Source organism: Biomphalaria glabrata, chromosome 13 (genome assembly GCF_947242115.1).
Source record: "Biomphalaria glabrata chromosome 13, xgBioGlab47.1, whole genome shotgun sequence".
Lineage (NCBI taxonomy): Eukaryota > Metazoa > Mollusca > Gastropoda > Planorbidae > Biomphalaria > Biomphalaria glabrata.
The window spans coordinates 25,395,545-25,419,760 of NC_074723.1; the positions used below are offsets into that span (position 1 = coordinate 25,395,545).

The window sequence follows — 24,216 nt, forward strand, 5'->3', positions numbered from 1 at the left end:
CCTAGTTCTAGCTCCGTCTTAGCCTCTGAAAACCATTTTTTAAAAAGTCTCTCAGGTCGTAACCTGAAGCAGTTGTTTGTTTAGTAAATTACAGTACCTTCTACACCAACAAATGTCAATACTCTTACCTGTTTTCAGCCAATCACCTACTCGAGCTCAACTCTGCTTCGCAGCTTCACTGTATCTCTATATCAATAGTTTGATCACAATTTATCATCGAGAATAATATTACCGTCTATATTAAGTCTAGACTGTAGACCCTTGGCATATAGATCATCAGCTGGTAGTTCTACGGTCAATCTACTATATTTAAAGACGAATTACATATTATTTTCAAATCGCTATTGGTACCAGTATGTAGGCCTACCATCTGACCCGACTGACTTAATTATTCTGTGTGACACACACACTTAAACACCCAAGTGTTACTCTACACGAGACACTGGTAAATGGACCAACTTGTCTATTTAAGAACACTAGAATATTTCATGGGTAATCAGGCTTCTCCTCGATGCCCCCCCCCCGCCCAATCTTGTCTAAATTATGCTAGATCTAAATTATCGCTTACCTATTTTCTCAGTCAGATGCGTGTTTATAATGTAAATTATACTATGATAATGTATATACTCAGCTAAGATAAGCACTACAATCTTGTAAATTTGAAAGAGACTTTCGTCTAAAAGCAAGACTGAAGACAGGAGTATTATAGAACACTAGTCGACCCACGGCATAGCATACGCGCTATTTTTCACGGCCGGCCTTAGGCCACTGCAACCTATGCGACGGCAGTGGACCCCACACTTTCATAGGACTTACACTAATGCTAAATGTAAGTTATTAAATTTAACCATTTTAGAACTTAAACAAATTTCCCGCGGCCTCCTGATTTACCAGCAGCTCCTGGAATTCTCCTGAAATTGCAAAAAAAAAATACGAAAAAGTCCTGAAAATCTCCGGAAATTATTAAAATCTTTTGAAAACGCATACAAATCTCCTGAAATATATAGACAAAAATTGTCATTTTGGGGTGTCATTCAATATGGAAAACGCCAATCCTACGCCCGATAAAAAAAAAACGGCATAATGTGTGAGCAGGTCAGGAGTGGCGCTTCTGAGTGAGGCCTTTTTGTTATCTGCTGCTCAACATTTATTCATTTTTTTCAGTAGGCAGCTCTACTGGGTGGGTCCAATCTGTGCACCTCGGTCTGAGACCAAGGGGCTAGAGTCGCCTAAGCAACCAGACAGCACAATTAAACTAAACTAAACTAATCTAGCTAACTAAAAGAACAAACTAAACTAAATTTATAAAACAAAACTTATATACACTTTATTTACAACAAACTTACAAAGCAATAAAAATGTAGATGAATACGAAAATAAAAATAAACTTTACAGAAACAACTAAATAAACTTAGAAATAAACAACTAATCCACCTGAATATACCACTACAAACACTAATAAGAAACCCAAATGTCTAACTATCTTTACTAGATTACACCTAAAAATACCAACACTAAACACAACAGTACAGCAGACAGCTTAACTGTGGCAGTAATCTATACTGTAATAACTTAAGTGAGGCAACTCAACGAGGACATAGACGTTTATTTACATAGAGACATGACAAACACAAAGGGCATCTGCCTTGAGTACAGCATCTCCATATTGGCTCTCTAGACTTGGGCGGAAATCGTTTGTCTCTCATGTCAACATCCGACTTGTTTAGTCACTGATAGTGCGCACCTTCTTTCTGCACTATCTTGGATGGCGGTGCGCATGGCAAAGTCATAACATTGCCCCCGTCTTAGCACTTTTCGTCCCGAAAAGTAACACTGCAGCTGAGGTTTGACAGTTCAGGTGGAGGTCGATCAGTGGGAGCCACAGGCGGCAGGGAGCGTGTTCCCCACGAGGCCATCCGCATTGTTTTCCTCCAGTGCCGCTTTCTCTTTCTCCAGTTGACCAGGCTGTTGTTGCGATAATGACGTGGCCGTTTGCCACACAAAGAGATAGGGTCGAGCACTGTTTTCTTCAGCACAGCCGTTGATCGGACACGCTGTCTCAGCAGACCTTCCCGACAGACGCCTCTCAAGGGAGCTGCAGGTTCGCTTGCAGGCACGTTGCAAGCAAAGTCCAATGCACCGCAGTCATCCTCAGACAACAGTCTTACGTCCAGAAGATAAGTCTCTTCAGGTTCAAGTGGAAAATGTCTTCCTCTTGACAGCTCAGATTTAGAGTGGTTTGATTGACATTCATCTATGCCAATGTCGATGATGATGGTAGAAGTACATATGCCCTGTTGGTGGTTTTCTTGGCATCTAAATTCTATGTAATGCGCCGCACGTACAGTTCATGCTAAACCTCTGGATGCAGTTGTCAAGCTTCGAATTTCCCTCGTGAGCACCGACAGATAGGCAGAGGTCTTTAAGGTCCATAGCAACAGGCTTGAACGCAGATCCAACGTTGTCTTGCTCCGTCCGGCTCATTGAGGTACTGGTAACAGGTACAACAGGAACAAACGCTTCAGGCACGTAACAGACTTCAGTTAAGGTACTGGTAACAGGTACAACAGAATCAAACGCTTCAGGCACGTAACAGTCTTCAGTTTCTTCATTTGTCACTTTCCGTTCGATTCGGTACATCTTGTTGAGATCATCACAGCAATCGTTGTCACGTTTCTCGTCTTGAAAGTCACAACCACAAGACTTGCCCACAACACAGACACAGACGGCGCTCCAATTCCCAGCGTCTCCGTCACCACTGTTTGTGCAGCCACAGTCTTGAGCACGCAACTTCATTACCAACGAGTCTACAGGCAACTGCTCCTTTACCAACGAGTCTACTCGAGACACCATTTTATCTACCCTTTTCCCCATACTGTTAATTTGTTCGCACATTGCATCAATACCTTCATTTATCTTGCCAATAAGCTCATGAATCTCCGATTTAATTTCAAATAAGTAGGTATCTGGATCTTCGTCTTCATCTATCAAGGCTTGCCGGAGACGAGCTGTAAGCACCTCCTTGGTACCACCAATTATCTCATATCGGTAACGAAGTTCCTTCCTAAGCTCTCTAACCGAGAGTTGGTCTAATTGTTTCAAATCTGCCATTGTAAATCCTACCTCCTCTCGTTGAGTTGCCTATAATCCCACTTCTGACAACCAATGTAAAAAGTGAGGCAACTCAACGAGGACATAGACGTTTATTTACATAGAGACATGACAAACACAAAGGGCATCTGCCTTGAGTACAGCATCTCCATATTGGCTCTCTAGACTTGGGCGGAAATCGTTTGTGTCTCATGTCAACATCCGACTTGTTTAGTCACTGATAGTGCGCACCTTCTTTCTGCACTATCTTGGATGGCGGTGCGCATGGCAAAGTCATAACAATACTAATAAAGGCAGTAGCTATTGCAGACAGTAAGCTACTAGCAACAGTAAAGCAGATCTACAGCAGACAGGCAGCAGGCAGCTATAATGGCAGTACTATAGCATTAATGGCAGTACTATAGCAGTAATGGCAGTAAGACAGTAGAAATAACGACAGGAATTATAGCCTGCAATTATACAAAATAAAAAAACATAAGACATATGAAAAATATATAAAATAATGATAATAATCATTATAATGGACTAGATCTAGACTAACACACACTCAAAACAATCTACGCAGGTAATAACAATCACCTTCATTTGGCTAATAAAAGCCATACATATTCAAGTCAAAGTCTAAGCCACAACCCACATTGGGCCAGACAACAATAACATAAATCTAAGTCTAGGCTCAACAAACTGAACAAAGCCGCAATGACAGCGATGCTTAGGACGCAGCCATCTTTTACATTAAAAAGTAGGACAAACTGCCAACTTAATAGAGTGGTTATCCAAGCAATAAAATATTAATAAAAATACATAGGGAACATAAAATAATAAAATATTTCAAATAGACAGAAGTATAGAAAAACAATAAGGGGATCATTAAGGATGGCGCAAGGGGGTGACGCTACCCAAGTCTACGGAACTTCCGGTTCCATCAGAGGCAATCCTGGCTAATTAACTAGCCAGTGATGTCACTCCACTAATCAGTCTACATCTAGACTATAACAGTAGATGTAGGAATAACTAATACAAATACAAACTAAAGAAGTAAAAATAAAAACATTTTCCAACCTACAGGCGGTCCCAGCTGAAATTACACACAAGAAAATAACTATACAGGCACCACTACCAGCACTGACCACTGGTCCAGACAAAAGAGAGCTCAACGTGGTTCCGGAGCTAACTATAACTGGTCAGCGCGAACATATCGGAGAGCATGACGTCACGCTAATTACCTAAAACTAAACTGGACTACTGATTTCCCTAATTTGTACCTAGCCGTACGCTATAATAAGTAATAAGTAAGTTGCGCTATAATAAAATCTAGCAAATTACTAATCTTATCTTATCTTATCTTATATAATACAGACGTTACTTCAAAAAAGAAGATGATTACGTCCTACGCGTCATGCATTTAGTCATGCATATTAACCAATGACTTAAATTCTGCTAAGTCACTGGTTTTCCTGGCTAGCTCAGGCAACCCATTCCATGCTCTAATAGCACTAGGGAAGAAGGAGTATTTGTACAAATTTGTCCTAGCATATGGGACGAGGAATGTGCCTTTATCTTTGTGTCTTTCAGAGTATTTTATTAAATTTTGTTTTTGTATTTGAAGATTATGGTTCAGTGTTTTATGTATTATTTCTACTTTACTTTTGAGCCTTCTGTCCTGAAGGCTTTCTAAATTTAGTGATTTTACTAAAGGTGTTACTCTAGTCAAATGTGAATATTCGTTTGTTATGAATCGCACTGCTCTATTTTGTGTCTGTTCTAGTTTCTTAATGTTTTCTTGAGTTGAGGGGTCCCAAACAGAGGATGCATATTCTATTATTGGCACGGACTACACAGCATTATATACCAAATTAAACAGCATTAAAAAGAAAATCTTAAAATTTAATTTTACAAAAATACAAAAAGGAAGATAAAAAGTTATTTCTATTCTAAACTCATATGGGGGCTCTATACCGTTTACAGACCTGCACATAAACTGATATTAAAAAATAACAACGAATCCAACACTTATGTCAAAGACAAAAATAAGCAGAACTAATCAGGGACAAAAATAGGAAAGAACATCCACAGCTCTAATGCTAGTTAACTATTTTAAAAACTACTTTTCCTCTACGAGTAAAACACAAATAACAGAAAAAGACTAAAACTAGCAGAAAGTTATAAATAGCGGCAACTACAAAATACTCAGCACTGAACTATATAAACTATAAAGACACTAAATTACAAACATCTTAGCCCAGGCCTATATAAATTACAAATTAAAATAAAGATAAAATTAGGTCAAAAATTAGATCTAGGATCGCCAGCTCACAAATGCAATACTTAATTTTTATAAATGTGAATGTTCTCTCAGTTATTCCTTGACAGGTCTTCAACAATACCTAGTAATCTCTATTCAAAATCTGTTAAGGCCGCCAAAAAAAGCAACATAGAGTCTATCAAATATTTGTACATTAACTTAAGAAGCCGACGATCAAGAGAATAGCACATGTTGTCTGGTCTAGCACATGTTGTCTGGTCTAGCACATGTTCTTTTGGTAAGTGTTTTCATTGTATTTCCAACTCTTCCTTGCTCTTTGCTTCTTATAAATGCTATGTTATGTTTAGAAACATCGTTGTGAGACCCATTTACCGGACACCTTGACACCTAATGGAGGAAACAAAAAAGACAAAGCTTTACAAGGAAGACAGAAAAAAAAAACAAGACAAATTGAACTTAAAAAACTAGACTTACAAAGTATGTATTAAAATATTAGTAGATCATATGCTGTAAAATTAAATATAATGTTTATTATATAGAGGTAGGTAAGACTAAGTGACTTTTTAAACCAGTTTATCAATCACGAAAAAAAAAACAAGAAAAACATTTAAAAATTATTTTTTTTTAAAAAGACGACACCTTCATTATACAAATTCAAATATAATAAAATAAGTAAAGAAAAAGTAAAACATGTTTTGGTTCAATTCGGGTATCGAGACTGTGACATCGTAAGCTGCCAAAAATATGGACAGCTGATTGCAAAAAAGACTAACGATTATCCTAGAAATTTAACAGTTGATGTATATCGCCGAGAAAAGAATTACTAGCTCGTTGGCTACACGTGGAAAACTCTAATTTGACCGTTATCATTTTTTTAGTATGAAATGAAATAAATTTGGCAAGAGATCTATATCTAGGATTCTAAGTCTAGATCCAACATTGGTTTTGAAAGAACTATCGCGAACGGGAATTTCCGAATGTAAGGCTTTATTGATTCAAGAGTTTAATAAAGGAAAAATCTGCGCATCATCTTTTAAGTCTAGACTAGTCTGAGATCTAAATGATTATCATTGGAATATTATAAGTGTACTAGATATATTTATATATGTCTATGATCTATACTTTCGCTTAAACGAAAAATTCTATAAAATATTCGTGCACCAATATCTTTTTACCCTCGTCAACACTGTCGTGTTGATAAGGACATTTTTTTTAGTCTCACTATGCCGAATTTTGTTCCTTTGACGTCATTTGGAATTATTTTAGTAAAAATTAAATGCTACAAGAACTCACACGTAATTGTCTATTAAACCTCGTCAGCTTTCTCGTGTTGATAATTTTTTTTAGTCTAACTAGGCCGAGTTACGTAGTGGAATTTTTTTTTTATTTGACTTCAATCGGAGTGATTTCATTAAATGGAATGCGCGTGCAAAAATGCTTATTAACCCTCGTCAACTCTCTCGTCTTACAAAAGACGTTTTTTTTTAGTCACGTGACTTAGTAAAAAAAAAACAGCGGAACCTTTGCCCAACGCTATTATTGGAGTACAATAGTCTGACTAGGTTTTAAGTAAATTGCGTATTTTTTTTTCTTCTGTGTCACCATAGGCCTGGGGCCTTCAATTAAGTAAGGCTGGCCCTGATGTAAGTATATATGTTGTGTATGTATGTATGTATGTATGTATGTATGTATGTATGTATGTATGTATGTATGTATGTATGTATGTATGTATGTATGTATGTATGTATAGTACCTTGTGACCGAGCCTCGCTTAACTGAATAAGTTTTCATGGAATTGTAATATTTATCCAAATTCATTTTGGAAACATTTCTGTAATAACCACTTCCAATTCCTAACATATTTCATATTTAGTTCTAAACGCCGTTGTACAATGCAATTAGAATAGAGGATCTTATAAGTGCCCCTGTAGTGTAGAAAAAAAACTATTTCTCACGTAAAGTCGCTTTCCTTTGCGGCTTTTACTTAAAACAATAGGCCTGTTATTGGCTTGGAAGAAAGTCTTCGTAGTGGAACTACTTAAATGCTTACATTCTGACATTTAGTACTGCAGTTAGTGCATAAAATGTGGAAACATTTCAATACAACTTTAGTTATGCTCGTATTCATTCTTTTCGGAACTTCTTTATCTTCATCTCAAATCAAATGATGCTAAATCTCTGGCTTTGTAACAAAGTAATACACAATTATTTTCCCTGATCGACTTAAAATCATTGCCTTAGTGTTCTAAAGAAGGCCTCATCAAATCCTTTTTAGGACATAAAAGTCGCAGCATTATATGTCTTTGCGTGATGTAACACGTTTCTAAACAATAAATCAATAAATAAATCAATATAACAATATAAACAGTTACTTTTTGGTCCAACTAATGCATTCCAGGGTGCAATCTTGTCATCATTATAAGTGGAAACTAGTTTTATGTTTCTTTCCATTAAAATTCATCAGTTTTCTTTGTTTCTTTTTACTTCTTTTATAATAATTTTTAGAACACGCCTGAACATCTCCCCCCCCCCCAATTATGTTTGTCTGGTCAGGGGAACTACGGAAAATACTTTGCCTGCAGCGTTGCACCAGCTTTACCAGTCTCTTTACCAGTAACTTTAGCGATAACCCTTATAATAGCAATAACCCTTATAATAGCAATAATCCTTACCCTAGAATTGACCTACTTTCAAATATCGCTCTTGTCTAAAGGGCAACAGTTGTTATAATGAAAAACGCTCACGGGTCGAACTGAGTTTCATCAATAGGATTCAATCAGAAAATAATCATCGAATGGGGCAAGACATAATTGTGTTCCAAGCCGTAGGCTCCAAACCTTTGCTCTTTAAAAACAATTCATCTCAAAACATTGACAATAACGTTGTTGTAGTGGTGCGGTATCTAAGATCAATGTAAATGTGTCATGAAAGACACCCGTTCATTGTTACCTTGTTTACTTCAAACTCACAGTCGGCAACTTAGGCTCGCTGTTTGGTAAGCAATGTAGGTCAAAAGAAAGGTTTAGATAATTTAAGTACAAATAACGTGGAGGTAGAATACAAATGTTTTTCTTTTTTTATTTTGTTTTAAACTGATGTTAGTGAACTACTAGTGTCGTGATGTAATATCTGAAGCAAATCTTAAGCTGTAAGTCTTTGTATGGATGTATGCATGCATGTATATATATATTTATATGTATGTATGTATGTGTACAATAAAAAGCAACACATTATCTAACCTGAACCAAACTTAGCAAGAATGATGCTTCAGTGGCTAGCAAGATTAGATCATGCCTGGTGTGGAAGCTCCCTTTAATATCCTTCCTGAAAAAAGAATTGTAAATAGAGATGTTCATACATGGAGCCAATTCATAAATTGAAAGTTTTTGGTGTATGAGGTGTAAAGAAAACGTAAGAATTGATCACTGAATAATCCATATAACTTATTTGGGGGCACTTTTCAGCACAGTGGAATCCGAATTTTAACTTTTTCGATTGTCGCTCATGTATTATTTAGTTGATAACAGTGATCTTTCAATATGGCGTCCTTGACCTTGTTTATTTTCACAATTTCTTTAAAAATCTCTTCTATTCTTCCCCTTATATGTTCCTTATGTTTTTCTTTTCTTTCATAAGATCGCCATCACATTTCCTCATATCGTTTTCTTTTCTTCTTTCTTTCAGATTTTATTGTTGCTGAATGAACGTCAACGGGATCTTGAAAATCAAAGTGTAAACAAAGAGAAGATTTCAGTGATTCATTTCAAGTGGGAGACTCGCCAACTGTCAGAAATATGCGAAACAAGACGATTTTTTGGAACTGAATCATTTAGCCGATATCTTTGAATAAACTCTTAATCTGAAGAAACTGTGAAAGTTGTATCCTCTTTAGCTCCATACAGAATTCTTTTTTTGTCAATGTCACTCGGGGTACTATGAAGATTTATTTAACAAGGTTACTCAGATGGAGAAATTATTTTTTTACAACTACGGTAGTATACATTTTCCTCTCTAAAGTAAAATTCCCCTTTCAGACCTTGTGATCTATAGTGCAGATGATATAAAGGTCATCTGTTTCTGTGGCCCATGATTAACGAGGGTGTCATGTGGCCAGAACAACGAACAACCGCATTCTTTACTTTCCCCAACTTATGTCAGGTTGGGTGGACTCAGAGGCGCCCAAAAATCAGGAAGTTAAAAATCCCATTCTTCACCAGGATTTGAACCCGGGACCTTTACCGCTCAGCCACTTCGCCTCCTTTTCCTCTCTAGTTCTTTCTTTATGTTACTACAGAATTTTCACTTTGTTTTTCCCACAGCATCTTTTTCTTGAAACGAATACGTCCTTGAGGTTCTGTACTCATTGCTAACAGAGCACTTGACGTTTGGCAAAGCTAATCCTGGTTAAATTGATGCCCTACGGACTACTAGTAGTTACAATTGAGTGCGCAGTCTCGAATTGACATTCCTTGTCTGTAAGATAGGCTTGCGCATAACTAATTTCAATTCCTACAATGCCCGAAACCAATCTTCTACCAAGTGCGTCCCCAGGTGACGGCAAGGGCAAAGATCCTTAGATATACGTTTAGCTGTTAATATCAAATAAACAGAAGCTAATCAATTGATTTGCAGTCATGGAAGATGCGTTGGATTCCAGTGTTTAGGATGTTCCACTAAACATCTTTTAAAACATTCAGGAAATTAATACATAAAGTTAGTATACGGAAGTATAACTATAAGCCGGATAGACGAAACTCTTTAGATAGGGATTTTCTCAAATCATATCTTATAAATTGATTACTGACGTTAATTCAAAAGATAATTACGTCTTACGCATTTCGCTTGTTAATATTGTAAAATTAACACCACCTCAACATCCTTAATAAGAGACAGTATCTATAGAGTATATGGAGGAATTATGAAATCAACTTTCATTACTTGAAGAAAAACATAAAAATGCAGTTTTTTGGATTATAGGTGACTTCAACCTCCCCGATATTGGAAATCATTAACCATAGACCACCATCAAAACCTTAAGGATATTAATGAACTATTTATAGAAACAATTCACAATTTAAATTTAGATCAAATTATTAAAAAACCAACTAGACTAAACAACATATTAGATTTATTTCTAACCAACAAATCTGGATTAGTGGTAAATTATTAAATAATCTCTGGACTAACCGAACATAATATCGTTAATATTACACAGTCAACTAAAAGCAGTAACCATTATAAAACCAAAAACAAAACTTCCAGCCTGGAACAAATGCAACCTAACACAACTACACCAAGCTACATTAAACTTTCAACAAATATTCTTATCAGAAAAAGACATCTCTGGAATTTCATTAAACGCCATTTCAGAAACAGTATAGAAAATCAAATAAATAAATGCTATTCAATAATAAATTAATGAGACTTTGCAAACAGAAAGAAAACCTATTTTAAAAATTTAAGGCAGAAAAGAGTCCATAAAAAACTACCTACAAACACCTAACCCAAAAAGTTAGGTTACAGCTGCAGAGCGAATGCATAATAGGTAATATCTGAAGACAACAATTAAAACTTATGGTCATACATTAAATCTAAAAAAATGGTAACAACAGGAGCATCTCCATTAAAAGGCGAAGATAACTTAACACATACCGATAATAAAATTAAAGCTAATATTCTTAATAAATATTTTGCATCATCATTCAAAGACATATTAATTTCATGTTTCAATGGATTAACACATGAAATGCGTAGGATGTAATTATCTTCATTTCTGAAGACACGTTTGTAATATATAAGTTAAGATCTAGTCATGTTAATCTGTAAGTGAGTAACTTAAACTGTGCCAAGTCGTTAGTTTTCCTGACTGATTCAGGAAACCCATTCCATGCTCCAATGGCACTAGGGAAGAAGGAGCACTTATTCTAATTAGTCCTAGCATATGTAATAAGAAATGTGCCTCTATCTTTGTGTCTTCTGAGTATTTCATTAGGTTTTGTTTTTCTATTTGTAAATTATGGTTTAGTGTTTTATGTATTATAGCTATTGCACCTTCTAGTCTTCTGTCCTGAAGTGTCTCTAAGTGTAGGGATTTGTTATAAATCTCACTACTCTATTTTGCGTTTGTTCTAGTTTCTTTATGTTTTCTTCAATTGAAGAGGGTGCCAAACAGAAAATGCATATTTCAATATTGGTCTTGCTAAGGTTAAAAAGCATTTTAGTTTTACGTTCTTATTTGATTTGTAAAAATTTCTTTAAATAAACCCTAATGTTTGTTTTTCTAAAACCTTTTTAGCTTTCTTATGAATGTTTTTCTCAAACAGCTGACCTAATGGGATTTGTTGTTTTTGCCAATAACCTTACCGCAGCATTTTGGATTTTATGAAATTTATTTTTAATGTTTAGATTGCCATACTAGACCTAAAATATTGCAGATGTGAGCGTGATAAAACATAGCCAATGTCTTTTCCCTAACATTAAATATGGACATCTTTCTAAGAAATCGTAATCTTTGAGGAGGCACAAAACCCCAGTGCAAAGCCCTCAGCCCCCTGGATGACATTTTATTTTTCATGTCATGGGTCCTATCAAGTCCAAGTTATTTTTTGTCAGCTATATATGTCCTGGACATTTTTCATTTTAAAATGTGTTGTATTTACAATGACCCACTGTACAAAACATTGTATTTAAAATAAAATGGTGCTCAACATAGAATAGAAAACATAGAATTTCCCTTAAAATTTTGTACCATTTTTAGCCTAAGCATACACAGACACACTGTGATACATACATGTATATTAAAGTATTGTTGTTGTTTTTTTAGAAGGGTATAGTAGGCCTTTAGTGCTAAAAAAAAATGCAGGTCAAATACCATCTGCTATTCACGGCATGTAAAGTGAAGTGAAATAAGCAAGGTAGGAAAGCATTGTAGATATAGAAGGTAGATCACTTGCTAGAAGAAGCACTGTTTCTCTGTCTCCAGCGCAATTGATAGGCCTATAGAGTTAAGAACCGCAGTTTAAACATTTTGAATAAATGAAAAACCAGCAAAGCATAAAAAATACACAAAGCTAATGAGAAACGCATAATAATTACCATATAGCTCAATACTGCAATTTAATGTTCTCGAAGTAGCCTACACAAAACAAAATTAATTTTAAAAAAATAAATTATAGCTTTTAGATATATACTAATATAGTTTTATATAGCACTGCTTTCATGCTTAAAGCATCAAATAGCATGCTCAAAATTATCGATAATTAAGTAATGAACTGGTTAGTTTGTTGATTAATGTAGGCCATATTGTCTTCGACAAGGAATAATTATACAAAGTTTCAATTTGATTCGCGAATGGGAAGTGGAAGAAATATGGTGTACAAGATTTGTGCCAGACCCATATACATAAATAAATATAGACTGGCCGAAGGAAGTAATTAAATTCATGTTACTTGAAAACATGTATATCTATTGTATTCGGATTTCCGAATTATGAACAATTGCAGTATCTTCTTTCTTAGAGATTAAACAAAACTACACTGCCTCCTTAATACAATATATATATAGTTAATATAGGTGTGTGGCTGAAATAGATATGAATACTTAACTTTTATACTGCTCATAAATGCTGTATAATAAAGTACACAAAATTGCAAGTCACAAATTTTCGTTTCATAAAACTCTTTAATCGGCCAGTCTATATTTATTTATGTCTATGGCCAGACCATAGACTTGTATATTATACTAGACTGGAAACAGAAATAAATTCTTATCCGCGATTGATTTTGTCACAGACCTATATATATAGCCTAAAACTCAAGACCAGTTAGAGCCCACATGAGCCCTTGGGGATGATACCAAAGAAGAAAAAATATTTTGTAAAGAAATATTTTGCACTTTTTTTTTAAATGCCGATTTAAAATATAGCATAGAATCAAAAAGCTCCCTCAAAATATCCTAAACTTAATACCAAGCTTTAAATTAATTTCAAAACGTTAACTCGTGTTTCCATCCAGAGCAGCGCTTCTCAACCTTTTTAGCTCGGAGACCCCTTTTTACTATTCCCAACAATTCGGCGACACCCAACTGTAAAATTATTATTTTTCGTTCAAAAGCATAAGAAACTGTGCTTTTGCTAATGGTATAAAAATGTAATCCAAATGTGAATATCTGTTATGTATAGCCCTAACCAAAGTTAAATGTTTAATCACAAAACAATATGTAATTTCCGTATATTCTTGAAATAAATATTTCTCCATAAACCTATAATTAAATTCCAAATAAATGAAATTTTATGGCGTACATTTATTAACATTTTATTTGGTATCCACCATATTCATGTTCATGTGACAATTTGAAAAGCATGACGGAGCTCGGATAGTGATCAGGATAAGAGTAAACTACATCGTTACAATTGTTGCGGCAGTGTGACATTGTTTCTGTTTCACCAGATAAGGAATTCTAGGGATAGTCTTTGCAAGATCACAATCAATTTTTTTGTTTAAACTTGATAACTAATAGGCTAGAAACCCCATGTTTCGCAAAAAAAAAAAAAAAAAAAAAAATTATTGAAAATGAAAGGAGGGTGCAATACAGACAAATCGGGTTATGACTGCTACACTAAATCCAGATTTGTGTTACTGACTATAAAGAGAACTGAGAAATCATTTTTGCTTTAAGAGCTCAAAAACTTCTTCTGTGAATGGACTTCTGACAAGTCTTTTCTTGGGAAAGGTATGTCAGATTTGGAAATTGTGACAAAATATTCTTACACAGATTATTATTTTATTCGTTTGTCAGCTTTAATGCCATTTTCCTCACAGAGAGTAGATAACATGGAAATCATATTTTTTTCTAATTTTGTTTGTCAATTTGAATTTTCATTCGGAAGGATCGGATTTTTTCCAGACTAAATGAGGAAAGTTGCAAGTAGACATTGTTGGATCGCTTTTATGCCACCAAACATATTTATTTATTTTTTTACTATTTCCTAAGCAGAGACTTTCTTGAATTCTGTTGCATGTTTCCCTACAAAAGTTGTTAGCATACTGTCTAGTCATTTGTTTTGCCTCTTAATTAGCAGTTTTGAAGACCTGTAAAGTTTTTGGGCTTGATGATGCGCATAGACAAGACTTCCGCAGCATATGGTATGCAAATAAATGCCGAAAAAAAAAAAAATTATGACCAATAGCCAACAGCGCTTTAAAAGGGGCATCAGTATTAGAGGTGAAAAGCTGACTAGTGTCAGTAGTTTCAAATACCTCGGAGCTAATGTCTCAGATGAAGGAACGAAATTTGAATTACTGGCCCGAATTGAACAGTCCACAGCAGCCCTTTCAAAACTTAAAATAATATGGCAAGACAAGGCATAGCACTCGGCACCAAAACCAGACTGATGCGCTCTCTGGTCATGGCTACTTTCTTATATGCTTACGAATCTTGGACGCTGACTGCAGAGCTAGAGAGGAGGATCCTGAGATGCAACAGAAGGTTCCTAGGTATCACATTTAAAGACCGCATCACAAACCACGAGACAGGGATACTACAGCGATTGGACTACACGTAAAAAAACGCAAGCTAAAACTATGGCCATATTACAATGTCTTCGGGGCTCGCAAATACCTTATTCAGGGAACAGTACCAGGAAAAAGAAGAAGAGAAAAAACTATGAAAAGACAGCATAAAAGAATGGACGGGCCTGCCATCTAAGGCAAAAGACAGAGAGGAATGGAAAAAGATGTCTGACAGATCTTGCATGATGCCCAAACGGTCCAACAGACTAAGGGATAGGTAAAGGTAAAAGATTTTGCTCACTTGGTTTCGCCTTGCGAGCGAGGTGTGCAGATCTCTTTTTCTCGATGCAAGGTTCCATCAGTGTTTTTGCGGACCATAAGCTGTAAGTGCTGAGCTGTAGATAGCATTTCTTAATTTCTCCAATCTGATAGATATGTCTTTTTCGTCACTTGTCAATGGGATTGAACTGTTAAGGAGCGCGCCGAAGAACAGAATTCTCTGGGTCACCTACATGCAGTGCTTTTTTTGTGGCGGTACGCACCTTTTTCAATGTGGGGAAAACTTATTACTTTTCTTGCATTTTAACGTTTATTATTAATTTATTAGTAGTTAAAAGTTAGGCAATCTATCACTGAGTACCTGCACTTATTTCTTTACAAAAAAAAAAAAAAAAAGCACTGCCTACACAATTAACGTTAATTCACTTAGTCCTAGCTTTACTGGAAGTGTAAGCCTACTTAAGGAGTATTTTGATTTTGCATATCACTAGCCAATGGACAGAATCGCAGTTCGCGCAATGACATGAGCGGGTTTGAATGGTACTTTTCAGATCCATCCTCCGAGTGATGCTGAGGTCAAGCTGGTGTTACATTATTAAGCATGGGTGCCGCTATCAGACTTCGTGACGTTCCTTGCCAGAAAAGTATGTGTTTGTTATCAGTGCTACAGAACTCAAGTTGCCTTTGGCCATTGTCATCAATCCTGCCAAAACATGAGGCCCAAAACACTTTGTCCATTGTCATCAATCCTGCCAAAACATGAGGTCCCAAACACTTTGGCCATTGTCATCAATCCTGCCAAAGCATGAGGTCCAAAACACTTTGTCCATGCATCGTTTTCACCACCGACTAGAGCATTAAAATCTCCGCTGATGTAGAGGTGCTTGGTTATTGGGATGTTTCTAATTACATCCTCCAAATCTTGGAAGAATATGTGGTTGTCCTCTACGGTGCAGCAAGGGTTGATAAGTAGGCACAAATGATATTTACTTTACCTTGCGGGGATGCAAGTTTCATGTGTACTACCCTTTTATATCTATGGAGAACATCAAAATGCAGGGAAAGAGCTTTTCTTCTTATTGCGTATCCAGCGCCATGTATTATGGGACTTTTTTTTTATGGTTTCCGTCTGCCAGCGAGCTGGCGAAATAACGAAATGTGGAGATTTACTATTTAGGCGGGTTTATAAGGATACAGGAAGATATAGACTAAGTCTAGCACGATGAAAGAAGGGTCCCAAATCGCAGATGCCATACACAACAGTAATAGAAAGAAGAATGAAAGTGCAACGGCGCCTGGTGATTACAGATGCCCAACCTTTGACCGCAGCTGTGTATCTAGGATTTGCCTTTTTAATCACACAAGAAATTGCAAAGGGAAGAGATTGCCCCTCAAGATGTAAAAGGCCACAGAATGGGTTTGTTAATATATTCCCTCTACACCCTGTGTAACAACCAACATCCTAATTAATTTGATTACCCCTCTTCTACATTGTATATCGAGCAATAATTCGTATTGCCTCCCTGGCTCATGTTTAATTGAGATTGTTATCTCCCTTGCTTTGTTCTTATATTTATATAGTTATATAGATATAACAATCTCTTTAAGCAATTCTATTTTGTCATCATCTCCCCTGTTTGTAAGCACACGCATCTCAATCGAGAGCATCGATAGATGCATGAGCGATGTGTACTAATGTATCTACGTTGTATCCGCCTCTTTCAGGTGTCTGCCTACCCCTTCTTAGCAACACCAGCTACTAGTACTTGTTACTAGCCACGTGACAGTGTTCTAACTGCCTATGTAATACTGCTCACTACAAATACTACGATCACACCTACAATTGCAACTTACTGCATCCTATTGATAGTGCTGCCCATGTTGATCAACTCTATATCATTTGTGCTAAGAATGATGATGAAGCATTCTCATTAAGAGACAAGAAGCACCCCCACCCCCATTACTGTAAATTTTAATGTTTGTATCTTACTCTATTGCCTGTTTGTTGTGTGCCTGTTTCCGAGTTATCCGTAGTGACCCAGCATATTGCACATTCAAACAATCATCCACTAGACCAGAGGCGTAGTGAGGGGGGAAAGGGGGCACGATGCTCCGGGTGCCACCCTCAGTGGGGCGCCAGAAGCAGCCAATATTTCTATGTGATATTCATGAAAAATGGGGGAGGGCGCCAAGAATATACTTTGCCCGGGATCACGTTTTGCCCATTACGCCTTTGCCCTAGACACCAAACAAGCCACACATACAAGCAGTACACGCCGGTCGTCACAGAGGCGTTCCAGCTTACGACAATCAGCTAGGAGCTTAACACCGGTAACTATCACTCTCCGTGTTTTTTTTTTCAAGGACATTACTTCAAAGATGGTGACCTCTCCAATGCTGGGGGGGGGGGGAGGGAATAGCCTGGGCGGTAAATTTGCTAGGGATGGGCTGACTATTAACCTATTTTTGGGGTTTGATTTGTGGGCAGCATGGCGTGTCCTCACACCAATGATCCATGACTACCTCACATCTTAGGGCCAATACCTCCTCCGAGACCCTTGCATGAAGCTTCACAGCCTCAGATTCATCTGTCACCACGAGGAGGTACTGCATAGGACCTGCTGTGGAGAGGCTATGTAATGGTAATAGAGACATACCAATTGCTCCCCTTTCACAGGTGCTAGCCAGCAGTGGCAACAAGTTAAGCTACCACACTAGACACTTCATACAGCCTTTAGACGACCGTAATGTGTACATAATTATGTCAATAGATGTTATTTCAATGACGTTATTCATAATTGTTTTGTCTAGTGCTTAACCGAGTTAGACTGATCTAGGTAAGATATGCAATTATAAATATTCATGTAGTCGCATGTAGATATAGTTCATTTTGTCATATAGTTGATTTGGGCTATAGTCCATTGTTGGTTTGTTTAGCCTATTGATATGCTTGCATGATTAGAAAAGGTACGTCTCAAAATGAACAAATAAACTATCTTAGCTCGTCTCAAAATATAGAGCCAGAAACTCCGTTGCTTATTATTATAGTCTATTATCTGTTTTATCCTTACATCATTATTACTTTTATGTTTTTTATTTTGATTAACGGTTGGATTTTCTTTTTAATCCATGCGTTGCTACTTTAATTATCCCTGTTCAAGTTAGCACCATTGTTTCTGTCCCCATTCGTTTGCACATTTACACCAGCCTCTATCCTCATTCGCTCCACTCGTATTTGTACTTTCTTGTCTACAACTTCTCTTCTCTCTCTCTGCATTCCATCTCTAAAGCTCTGCCTCTTCTCTAGGCTTTTCTGCTTCTCTAACCTTCTCACACACTAGCTGTTCTGCCTCCTTAATTCTTTCTTTCTCTAAGCGTTCTGCCACATATTCAGTTCCTTGCCGCCTAGTTCTAGCTCCGTCTTAGCCTCTGAAAACCATTTTTTAAAAAGTCTCTCAGGTCGTAACCTGAAGCAGTTGTTTGTTTAGTAAATTACAGTACCTTCTACACCAACAAATGTCAATACTCTTACCTGTTTTCAGCCAATCACCTACTCGAGCTCAACTCTGCTTCGCAGCTTCACTGTATCTCTATATCAATAGTTTGATCACAATTTATCATCGAGAATAATATTACCGTCTATATTAAGTCTAGACTGTAGACCCTTGGCATATAGATCATCAGCTGGTAGTTCTACGGTCAATCTACTATATTTAAAGACGAATTACATATTATTTTCAAATCGCTATTGGTACCAGTATGTAGGCCTACCATCTGACCCGACTGACTTAATTATTCTGTGTGACACACACACTTAAACACCCAAGTGTTACTCTACACGAGACACTGGTAAATGGACCAACTTGTCTATTTAAGAACACTAGAATATTTCATGGGTAATCAGGCTTCTCCTCGATGCCCCCCCCCCGCCCAATCTTGTCTAAATTATGCTAGATCTAAATTATCGCTTACCTATTTTCTCAGTCAGATGCGTGTTTATAATGTAAATTATACTATGATAATGTATATACTCAGCTAAGATAAGCACTACAATCTTGTAAATTTGAAAGAGACTTTCGTCTAAAAGCAAGACTGAAGACAGGAGTATTATAGAACACTAGTCGACCCACGGCATAGCATACGCGCTATTTTTCACGGCCGGCCTTAGGCCACTGCAACCTATGCGACGGCAGTGGACCCCACACTTTCATAGGACTTACACTAATGCTAAATGTAAGTTATTAAATTTAACCATTTTAGAACTTAAACAAATTTCCCGCGGCCTCCTGATTTACCAGCAGCTCCTGGAATTCTCCTGAAATTGCAAAAAAAAAATACGAAAAAGTCCTGAAAATCTCCGGAAATTATTAAAATCTTTTGAAAACGCATACAAATCTCCTGAAATATATAGACAAAAATTGTCATTTTGGGGTGTCATTCAATATGGAAAACGCCAATCCTACGCCCGATAAAAAAAAAACGGCATAATGTGTGAGCAGGTCAGGAGTGGCGCTTCTGAGTGAGGCCTTTTTGTTATCTGCTGCTCAACATTTATTCATTTTTTTCAGTAGGCAGCTCTACTGGGTGGGTCCAATCTGTGCACCTCGGTCTGAGACCAAGGGGCTAGAGTCGCCTAAGCAACCAGACAGCACAATTAAACTAAACTAAACTAATCTAGCTAACTAAAAGAACAAACTAAACTAAATTTATAAAACAAAACTTATATACACTTTATTTACAACAAACTTACAAAGCAATAAAAATGTAGATGAATACGAAAATAAAAATAAACTTTACAGAAACAACTAAATAAACTTAGAAATAAACAACTAATCCACCTGAATATACCACTACAAACACTAATAAGAAACCCAAATGTCTAACTATCTTTACTAGATTACACCTAAAAATACCAACACTAAACACAACAGTACAGCAGACAGCTTAACTGTGGCAGTAATCTATACTGTAATAACTTAAGTGAGGCAACTCAACGAGGACATAGACGTTTATTTACATAGAGACATGACAAACACAAAGGGCATCTGCCTTGAGTACAGCATCTCCATATTGGCTCTCTAGACTTGGGCGGAAATCGTTTGTCTCTCATGTCAACATCCGACTTGTTTAGTCACTGATAGTGCGCACCTTCTTTCTGCACTATCTTGGATGGCGGTGCGCATGGCAAAGTCATAACATTGCCCCCGTCTTAGCACTTTTCGTCCCGAAAAGTAACACTGCAGCTGAGGTTTGACAGTTCAGGTGGAGGTCGATCAGTGGGAGCCACAGGCGGCAGGGAGCGTGTTCCCCACGAGGCCATCCGCATTGTTTTCCTCCAGTGCCGCTTTCTCTTTCTCCAGTTGACCAGGCTGTTGTTGCGATAATGACGTGGCCGTTTGCCACACAAAGAGATAGGGTCGAGCACTGTTTTCTTCAGCACAGCCGTTGATCGGACACGCTGTCTCAGCAGACCTTCCCGACAGACGCCTCTCAAGGGAGCTGCAGGTTCGCTTGCAGGCACGTTGCAAGCAAAGTCCAATGCACCGCAGTCATCCTCAGACAACAGTCTTACGTCCAGAAGATAAGTCTCTTCAGGTTCAAGTGGAAAATGTCTTCCTCTTGACAGCTCAGATTTAGAGTGGTTTGATTGACATTCATCTATGCCAATGTCGATGATGATGGTAGAAGTACATATGCCCTGTTGGTGGTTTTCTTGGCATCTAAATTCTATGTAATGCGCCGCACGTACAGTTCATGCTAAACCTCTGGATGCAGTTGTCAAGCTTCGAATTTCCCTCGTGAGCACCGACAGATAGGCAGAGGTCTTTAAGGTCCATAGCAACAGGCTTGAACGCAGATCCAACGTTGTCTTGCTCCGTCCGGCTCATTGAGGTACTGGTAACAGGTACAACAGGAACAAACGCTTCAGGCACGTAACAGACTTCAGTTAAGGTACTGGTAACAGGTACAACAGAATCAAACGCTTCAGGCACGTAACAGTCTTCAGTTTCTTCATTTGTCACTTTCCGTTCGATTCGGTACATCTTGTTGAGATCATCACAGCAATCGTTGTCACGTTTCTCGTCTTGAAAGTCACAACCACAAGACTTGCCCACAACACAGACACAGACGGCGCTCCAATTCCCAGCGTCTCCGTCACCACTGTTTGTGCAGCCACAGTCTTGAGCACGCAACTTCATTACCAACGAGTCTACAGGCAACTGCTCCTTTACCAACGAGTCTACTCGAGACACCATTTTATCTACCCTTTTCCCCATACTGTTAATTTGTTCGCACATTGCATCAATACCTTCATTTATCTTGCCAATAAGCTCATGAATCTCCGATTTAATTTCAAATAAGTAGGTATCTGGATCTTCGTCTTCATCTATCAAGGCTTGCCGGAGACGAGCTGTAAGCACCTCCTTGGTACCACCAATTATCTCATATCGGTAACGAAGTTCCTTCCTAAGCTCTCTAACCGAGAGTTGGTCTAATTGTTTCAAATCTGCCATTGTAAATCCTACCTCCTCTCGTTGAGTTGCCTATAATCCCACTTCTGACAACCAATGTAAAAAGTGAGGCAACTCAACGAGGACATAGACGTTTATTTACATAGAGACATGACAAACACAAAGGGCATCTGCCTTGAGTACAGCATCTCCATATTGGCTCTCTAGACTTGGGCGGAAATCGTTTGTGTCTCATGTCAACATCCGACTTGTTTAGTCACTGATAGTGCGCACCTTCTTTCTGCACTATCTTGGATGGCGGTGCGCATGGCAAAGTCATAACAATACTAATAAAGGCAGTAGCTATTGCAGACAGTAAGCTACTAGCAACAGTAAAGCAGATCTACAGCAGACAGGCAGCAGGCAGCTATAATGGCAGTACTATAGCATTAATGGCAGTACTATAGCAGTAATGGCAGTAAGACAGTAGAAATAACGACAGGAATTATAGCCTGCAATTATACAAAATAAAAAAACATAAGACATATGAAAAATATATAAAATAATGATAATAATCATTATAATGGACTAGATCTAGACTAACACACACTCAAAACAATCTACGCAGGTAATAACAATCACCTTCATTTGGCTAATAAAAGCCATACATATTCAAGTCAAAGTCTAAGCCACAACCCACATTGGGCCAGACAACAATAACATAAATCTAAGTCTAGGCTCAACAAACTGAACAAAGCCGCAATGACAGCGATGCTTAGGACGCAGCCATCTTTTACATTAAAAAGTAGGACAAACTGCCAACTTAATAGAGTGGTTATCCAAGCAATAAAATATTAATAAAAATACATAGGGAACATAAAATAATAAAATATTTCAAATAGACAGAAGTATAGAAAAACAATAAGGGGATCATTAAGGATGGCGCAAGGGGGTGACGCTACCCAAGTCTACGGAACTTCCGGTTCCATCAGAGGCAATCCTGGCTAATTAACTAGCCAGTGATGTCACTCCACTAATCAGTCTACATCTAGACTATAACAGTAGATGTAGGAATAACTAATACAAATACAAACTAAAGAAGTAAAAATAAAAACATTTTCCAACCTACAGGCGGTCCCAGCTGAAATTACACACAAGAAAATAACTATACAGGCACCACTACCAGCACTGACCACTGGTCCAGACAAAAGAGAGCTCAACGTGGTTCCGGAGCTAACTATAACTGGTCAGCGCGAACATATCGGAGAGCATGACGTCACGCTAATTACCTAAAACTAAACTGGACTACTGATTTCCCTAATTTGTACCTAGCCGTACGCTATAATAAGTAATAAGTAAGTTGCGCTATAATAAAATCTAGCAAATTACTAATCTTATCTTATCTTATCTTATATAATACAGACGTTACTTCAAAAAAGAAGATGATTACGTCCTACGCGTCATGCATTTAGTCATGCATATTAACCAATGACTTAAATTCTGCTAAGTCACTGGTTTTCCTGGCTAGCTCAGGCAACCCATTCCATGCTCTAATAGCACTAGGGAAGAAGGAGTATTTGTACAAATTTGTCCTAGCATATGGGACGAGGAATGTGCCTTTATCTTTGTGTCTTTCAGAGTATTTTATTAAATTTTGTTTTTGTATTTGAAGATTATGGTTCAGTGTTTTATGTATTATTTCTACTTTACTTTTGAGCCTTCTGTCCTGAAGGCTTTCTAAATTTAGTGATTTTACTAAAGGTGTTACTCTAGTCAAATGTGAATATTCGTTTGTTATGAATCGCACTGCTCTATTTTGTGTCTGTTCTAGTTTCTTAATGTTTTCTTGAGTTGAGGGGTCCCAAACAGAGGATGCATATTCTATTATTGGCACGGACTACACAACATTATATACCAAATTAAACAGCATTAAAAAGAAAATCTTAAAATTTAATTTTACAAAAATACAAAAAGGAAGATAAAAAGTTATTTCTATTCTAAACTCATATGGGGGCTCTATACCGTTTACAGACCTGCACATAAACTGATATTAAAAAATAACAACGAATCCAACACTTATGTCAAAGACAAAAATAAGCAGAACTAATCAGGGACAAAAATAGGAAAGAACATCCACAGCTCTAATGCTAGTTAACTATTTTAAAAACTACTTTTCCTCTACGAGTAAAACACAAATAACAGAAAAAGACTAAAACTAGCAGAAAGTTATAAATAGCGGCAACTACAAAATACTCAGCACTGAACTATATAAACTATAAAGACACTAAATTACAAACATCTTAGCCCAGGCCTATATAAATTACAAATTAAAATAAAGATAAAATTAGGTCAAAAATTAGATCTAGGATCGCCAGCTCACAAATGCAATACTTAATTTTTATAAATGTGAATGTTCTCTCAGTTATTCCTTGACAGGTCTTCAACAATACCTAGTAATCTCTATTCAAAATCTGTTAAGGCCGCCAAAAAAAGCAACATAGAGTCTATCAAATATTTGTACATTAACTTAAGAAGCCGACGATCAAGAGAATAGCACATGTTGTCTGGTCTAGCACATGTTGTCTGGTCTAGCACATGT

At 37.2% G+C, this 24,216-nt stretch overlaps 2 protein-coding genes across 2 annotated transcripts; both read right to left on the reverse strand.

Annotated features, from left to right (window-relative positions):
* Positions 1–1,591: 1,591 nt before the first annotated feature.
* On the reverse strand, positions 1,592–3,862 carry LOC129922243 (uncharacterized). The gene is made up of 2 exons (XM_056007326.1): positions 3,691–3,862; positions 1,592–3,560 (listed from the first exon to the last, which is right to left on the reverse strand). The coding sequence occupies exon 2, from the start codon at positions 3,109–3,111 to the stop codon at positions 2,317–2,319; it is 795 nt and encodes a 264-aa protein (XP_055863301.1). The 5' UTR covers positions 3,112–3,560; positions 3,691–3,862; the 3' UTR covers positions 1,592–2,316.
* A 16,298-nt stretch (positions 3,863–20,160) lies between these two features.
* On the reverse strand, positions 20,161–22,431 carry LOC129922580 (uncharacterized). Its single transcript, XM_056009234.1, has 2 exons — positions 22,260–22,431; positions 20,161–22,129 (listed from the first exon to the last, which is right to left on the reverse strand). The coding sequence occupies exon 2, from the start codon at positions 21,678–21,680 to the stop codon at positions 20,886–20,888; it is 795 nt and encodes a 264-aa protein (XP_055865209.1). The 5' UTR covers positions 21,681–22,129; positions 22,260–22,431; the 3' UTR covers positions 20,161–20,885.
* Between the last annotated feature and the right edge of the window lie 1,785 nt (positions 22,432–24,216).

What these genes read in the sequence shown, in the direction of transcription:
- LOC129922243 (XM_056007326.1), bottom strand. Translation starts at nt 3,111, where the DNA reads ATGGCAGATTTGAAACAATTAGACCAACTCTCGGTTAGAGAGCTTAGG.
- LOC129922580 (XM_056009234.1), bottom strand. Translation starts at nt 21,680, where the DNA reads ATGGCAGATTTGAAACAATTAGACCAACTCTCGGTTAGAGAGCTTAGG.